At 45.0% G+C, this 5,957-nt stretch overlaps 1 protein-coding gene across 3 annotated transcripts in view; it reads right to left on the bottom strand.

The window, feature by feature from the left end:
* Positions 1–2,343: 2,343 nt before the first annotated feature.
* The window catches only part of GOLGB1 (golgin B1), a 116,551-nt gene continuing 112,937 nt past the window's right edge, over positions 2,344–5,957 (bottom strand). For all 3 annotated transcript variants that reach the window (XM_004745490.3, XM_004745491.3, XM_045088839.1), the window contains 3 exons: positions 5,512–5,646; positions 4,015–4,120; positions 2,344–3,741 (listed from right to left, as the gene is read on the bottom strand). In XM_004745490.3, coding sequence (XP_004745547.2) covers positions 3,607–3,741; positions 4,015–4,120; positions 5,512–5,646 — 376 coding nt within the window. In that variant the 3' untranslated portion in view covers positions 2,344–3,606. The remainder of the gene's footprint in view (positions 3,742–4,014; positions 4,121–5,511; positions 5,647–5,957) is intronic.

Here is a 5,957-nt window from a genome sequence, read left to right as displayed (position 1 = left end):
CTCACAGCTACTTCCTGAAGTTTGAGTCAGTTCCTTCTGCTTAGGCACTTAAAAAAAAAAAAAAAAAAGGTTTAAATGCTTGTGGCCTAGTCTTTTGCAAGGCTCTGAGAGTCACAGGGAAGTTAAGTTATAAAAAATGCTGCTCTTAGAGTTTATATCTGGCCAAGGAAGCAAAACATTCAACCAGAAAACACAGGAAAGAAGGTGCAGAGGAGCTTTCATGTCCTGAATAGGTGGGCAGTTATATATTGCATGGTAAAGAAATTTGCGGTAAAAGTAATTTCGTGTGGGGTAATCAAGAAAAGCTTAATGGGAAAAGTTATTTTTATGTGGATTTTGAAGGGTAAGATTAAAAAAAAAACTCACTTCTACATTACCCATAGAACTTAAAACTGGGATTTGCACAGATAGGTAGTCAAATAAACATTGACCAGTTGAATGATGGAAGAGAATAAGTCACAGGGGAAAGACAAGACAGAAAATTTTAGATTGTTTAGGGGGTAGTGAGGAATCTGGGTTAACTAGTAGAAAAGATTTAGTTCTAGTTAGCAGAAGCAAGTCTGAAAAAACAAGATAGTATCAGATGTTGGAAGGTCTTTGTGGCATTTTGTATCACTGTTCAAGATTTGCTGCTCCTGCCTTCCCTCTTAAAATTTTATTTTTTTATTTGACAGAGAGAGATCACAAGTAGGCAGAGAGACAGAGAGAGAGGGAAGCAGGCTCCCTGTTAAGCAGAGAGCCCAATGCGGGGCTCGATCCCAGGACCCTGGGATCATGACCTGAGCCAAAGGCAGAGGATGAACCCACCCAGCCACCCAGGTGTCCCCTGCCTTCCCTCTTAAAGTCAGACTTGCTCAGCTGACTTATTCTGGCCAATTAAGTGTGAGAAGTGAAATACATCACTTTCCGGTGGAGACTTTAAAACCAGTGCAAGCTTTGCCATGCTCTTGTGCCCACTGTTCTCCAAGGCAAACTTCAATTTTTGAATGGCTCCTCTGGCAGCCTGGGTCACCAATTGAGGGTCCCCAGCTGAGAATGACAACACAAATAAACCAAACAGTAATCTTTGCTGGGTTAGCTACTAAAAATTGGGAGTGTTTGTTACTGTATTGGACCTCATCTCTCCTAACCCTGATACGGAATTCTGATCTGATATGTTCAGTTTTAACTTCCCAATGGACTCAAGCAGAGACTAGATAAAAGTGGTCTAAGATACAGTGGACATGATCTCTGTATTAGAAATAACAAGACAGTCACTTCTTAAGGATTCTCTGCCAGTTTGGTGGGGGTGGTGGTAGTTTATTTCATCTCTCCTACTTCATGACCTACTTATTATGGCAGCACCAAAATTTTTTATTTTAAGGAAAACTTTATTTTAAGGAACAATTTGTACAGGGGGATAAGACCTTTTTAGAAGATTTAGAATCCTGATTCAGTGTCAAAAATGGGAATAATCGGGGACAACTGGGTGGCTCAGTTGGTTAAGCCGCTGCCTTCGGCTCAGGTCATGATCCCGAGGTCCTGAGATCGAGTCCCGCATTGGGCTCCTTGCTTGGCGGAGAGCCTGCTTCTCTCACTGCCTCTGCCTGCCTCTCTGCCTGCTTGTGTGTACTCTCTCTCTCTCTCTCTCTGGCAAATAAAATAAAATCTTTAAAATGGGAATAATCAGACCAGATATTGTGACCCACCACCTTCCAGATACAATTCTCTAGAGAAACCATAGAATTTAACCAGAGATGACATGGAGAAACCCTATCTCTCTTTAGCAAATGTCCCAAGTTCATTTCTAATGAGACAGCGAGGTGTACAACAGAAATAGCACGGGCTTTGAAGCCAGAAAACCTTAGTGCAATTCACTTACTGTACTTCAATAAAGTAAGTTAGCTCTTCCTAAGCAGCAACTTAATATAAAAATAATAGTAATGCTGATTCTGCTATATACCTTATTAGACTTCCCTCCCTCCACTCCCACTCAGAGGGATCCTTAGGGGCTTAGTATTTTCAGTATACACAGATAAACATTCTCTCAGGCCCAGGCATGAACAGTATGAATCTCAGGCCCTAAGGCCCAGTTTGTTTGGCTCATATTGGAATGAATTTCCTCATTCCACTTCATCACCCTGGGGTCTAGGGGCTAAGACTAGAATGACAACATGCAGCCATTAACTAGTGCTGGCCAGGGAGAAGGCAGCCTCAGTAGGGAGAGTTTACTAACCCTGAATACATTCCTGGCTGCCCCACCCCGCATTCCCCTATCTACTACTTTCCTTCCCCAGCAGGCAAGCACTTGTACACGAGCACTCCTGTATACATCCATTCATACACATGTACACATCACCACAATTTTTGATTCTGAAAATAATTTTATTATTTTACAGTTGTTCAGGAGAGTTCCTGGGTTGCTATGACCAAGAATTTGGTCACCACAGAACAAAGGATCACAGCAGATCAAACAGTCCACCAGTTTTCACTCTTCTTTGGATGGTAAGAGCAGGGAGGGAACACATCATGTGCATAATAAGAAAATAACCAGCAGGAAAGGGTGGGGGAAGGGGAGGCAAGGAACAGGCATAAAAGGAATTCAGTCCTGGCTGCCATTCTCAGGCTTAGATTTAGAAATTTTTTCTTTTCTATATTCACCCTCCACTTTCCTCAGCTCTCTGTTACCACAGAGGGCAGATGACCACAGGCTGAGAAACTGGAAGAACTGTCCCCAGTAGCAGAGTACCTGGGTACTACCAGAAGCCAGGCATGGTCATCAGACCAGTCAGATCCCCCCAGTGGCAGGCAGTGTCTCACCTAGGTCTAGCTCCAAGTATACTGCTTTAGGGCTCACATTTGAGGCACGCCCTGATGACACAGGAATGATAAGAAGCTGATTCCCACTGTCCATAGCCAGTTCTTCCTTTCAATGAAGAGAAAGGCAGGGCCATTTACTACCTCAGTACACATGGGATCAAGGGCATACACGATAGGATATTATCCTAATAGTCCAGGACCATAGCTCTAACTCCAGTTATGTCTGAACAGCCAGGGAAGGAGAGCTGTCCTACCCCGTGATCTGGGAGCCGAAATCCCTGGGGAGTTCTTCAGCTCACACCCTATTTTGCAAGAGACCTAACCAGCCATTCTATGAGTGACTACTGTTCCCCAGAATTGCATTTATGGCAGGTCCACCTTCCCTCTGAAGCAAGAGGAAATGCAAGGTAAACGAAGCAAAGAAAGTACCAATGGAAATGATACTGGACCATAGATTATTAGGTTTATTAGAACCATCTTCTGAGAGACATTCCTCAGCATTTTTTACAGGACCACAAAAAATCAGGGCCCTGCAAAATCTGAACAAATCCCGGGCTCAGCGACCAACTGTGTGGCCTCCTCAGATTACGCGGAAGTGTTGAGGCCTGGGCAGTAGAAGCAAGCAGACTCGCCGGTCCCTGCAGCTCTACCTTGCGCTCACATCCACCTCTGTCTGTGCAGGCACTTTCTGTGGAGGGCTCAGGAGAGGACCTGTGAGTGGGAAGTCCGTTCCACTACTACTGACAGTTTTGATGTTAGAGGAATTCCAAGTTCGGAGGGGAGAGGTCAAAAAGGTGAGAATTCAGTTTATAGATGGCCTGTGAAACACAGAATGAGCAGGACGTGAATCATCAGGAAGTAGATGGCGGCTAGCAGGGGCACTCGGGTCCGGGAATGACAGAGTGAACGCAGGACCCGCTTCCATCCAGCACCACTCCGGGTCTGAAAGAAAAATATGAAAGTCAGAGAGTCTTCTCCTACGGAGATATGTCCCTTTCTCTCCTCCAAACACTGGAGCTAAAGAGGTATCCCGAGAGAAAGTACCCGCAAGGTCACTTGGCCAGTTCCACTAGGTTCTGCCAACCTTCTATACCTTTCCTCTCTGAGATCCATCAGTGCCTGGATTTTCATGTTCCTTTTCCTTGGCCCCTTGCCCTCACGCAGCCAGCCCTTTGTGACAGTACAGTCTCCTCTCTTTATTTCTCCCCTTCTTACCCTTCGACAAGTGCTGCTCGTAAGATCAATTAGCAGTGCCTGCTCCTGAGTGCCGCAGGAGCCAATGATGGGAGACCGAGCAGAATCCCAGTCATTGTGCTCCAACCTGTGTTGAGAAAGAAAAGAGTCATGGCTTGGTTCACAGCACAAGCAGCTGCTCAGGTGAACCTTTCCCCGTCATCTTGCCATGTGATGTAGCCCAAGAGACCTGCAGCAAAGGCTGCTCCCACAGCTCCTGTCCCCACACAAGCAGGGCGCAGGCTGAGTGGTTTCTTTCAGCAGCAGTAAAAGGTAAGGATACCTACTAGGCATGGATGCCTATTACATAAGAGATGCTGGATTGGGTGCTGTGCATACATTTAACCCTCAGGTTTGACGCTGGTGTTACTATCTTCAAGGTAAGGCTTAACGAGGTGAAATGTCTTGCCTGTGGTGGCACAGAAAGTAAGGTTAGAGCCAGAATTTAAAACCCAGGTTTGTCTCTAATCCTCATGTTCTTTTTTTCCAATATACCAGAGAAACATGCATTAAATTCTTTTTCATTTACTAAAGGCTGGTAGGCAAAGGCATCCAAGAAAGATTTTTGTGGGGTTCTTGGAATTAAACTGAATGGCAGCCTCTGCTGTTTTCTTCTTCATTTTTGGCTGATTTGTTTAATAGTGGAACTTCTCCACTTAATGAAGCAGCTGCCCTATTCACTCAATGGTTTCTCACAAAAACACAAACTGTATCAAAGGGGCTGCAGGTAACACAGCACATCTGATCAAACATTTGCCTGTAGAGATGTATTTTTAATTGTGCTAGGGAGGGTGGAACTCTTCACTCCTCCACATAAAGGAAGGGATGTCCATTAGCCTAACACTCCTGGCCTCTCTTTGCAGGTCACAGAGTTTTCTCCTGGAGAGAAAGAACACCTTAATCTGATTTGTGAGTCTGGAAGGAGAAACTGAGAGAACACAGCCTCGTTCCCTCCTGCCAGTTTCCCTTTGAGAGCCAGGCTGACCGCACAGTACACCTTCTGTGTCTGGTCCTCTGGATGGTAAGCTTTTGGGGTTAGCCATGACCAGGGACAGCATTTCTGGCATGATGTGGCCAGTATGTCAACTATACGATACCCAGCCTATAGGCTAGGCCAAGGACAAATGAAATGTCTATAAATATTGGTTAGAATATTTGGCTGCTTTTAAATAAGTTCACTAAGTTGCACATACACTGCAGAGTCCATGTAACTGAAGCTCTAACACAAGAATGGCAGTATGGGGCCCAGGCAGGCAGCCCGTGATTGGCTGCCTACATTTGCATTCTGCACCAGGGCCAAAGAGGACACCACAGAGGGGCTAAGGCTGCACTAATGTGGCTTGTCTTGACCCCAAACACGCTGCAGCACTCATCTCAAAATGAGAATTAGATCCTAATGACTCTCAAGCCTGGTCCCTGTACACAGTGTAATCAGAATGGATCAGAAGCGAACAGAGGCTATCCCCCGCAGCACTTTACCGCCGGATCTGCTCCTCGGCCACGGAAAGGGCAGTCTCAGCAGCCACTCTTTGGTCCCGTTCTTCTTCTAGCAGCTTCCTCAGTTCATTCATCTCCTGTTTAGTGTTGCATAGCTGCTGCTGGGCTTCCGAAAAACTTCAAATGAAAGGACAAAAACAGCGTCAGTAGATGGCAGGACACAGTTTCTGATACAAGGGATTCCAAGTGTTCATAAGGTTATAAGGCAGAAAAATGTCTAGAAGTTTGTACCAACACAAAAAATAGAAAAAGGAAAAGATTTTAAAAAGGAACATTTTAAAAGCGTAACTGTTGAAATAAGCTGCAGAAAATGCCTTAAGAGATTTTAGGGATTGATGGAATATCTTTCATTTGAATACCATAGGATTAATGGTGTGTGTGTGTGTGTGTGTGTGTGTGTGTGTCTGTCTGTCTGTCTGTGTGCTGGT

The sequence above is a fragment of the Mustela putorius genome, unplaced genomic scaffold (assembly GCF_011764305.1).
Source record: "Mustela putorius furo isolate JIRA1106 unplaced genomic scaffold, ASM1176430v1.1 tig00003834_pilon_pilon_pilon, whole genome shotgun sequence".
NCBI lineage: Eukaryota > Metazoa > Chordata > Mammalia > Carnivora > Mustelidae > Mustela > Mustela putorius.
Note: the sequence above shows the minus strand (reverse complement) of the source record. Positions and strands in the feature narration are given on the sequence as shown.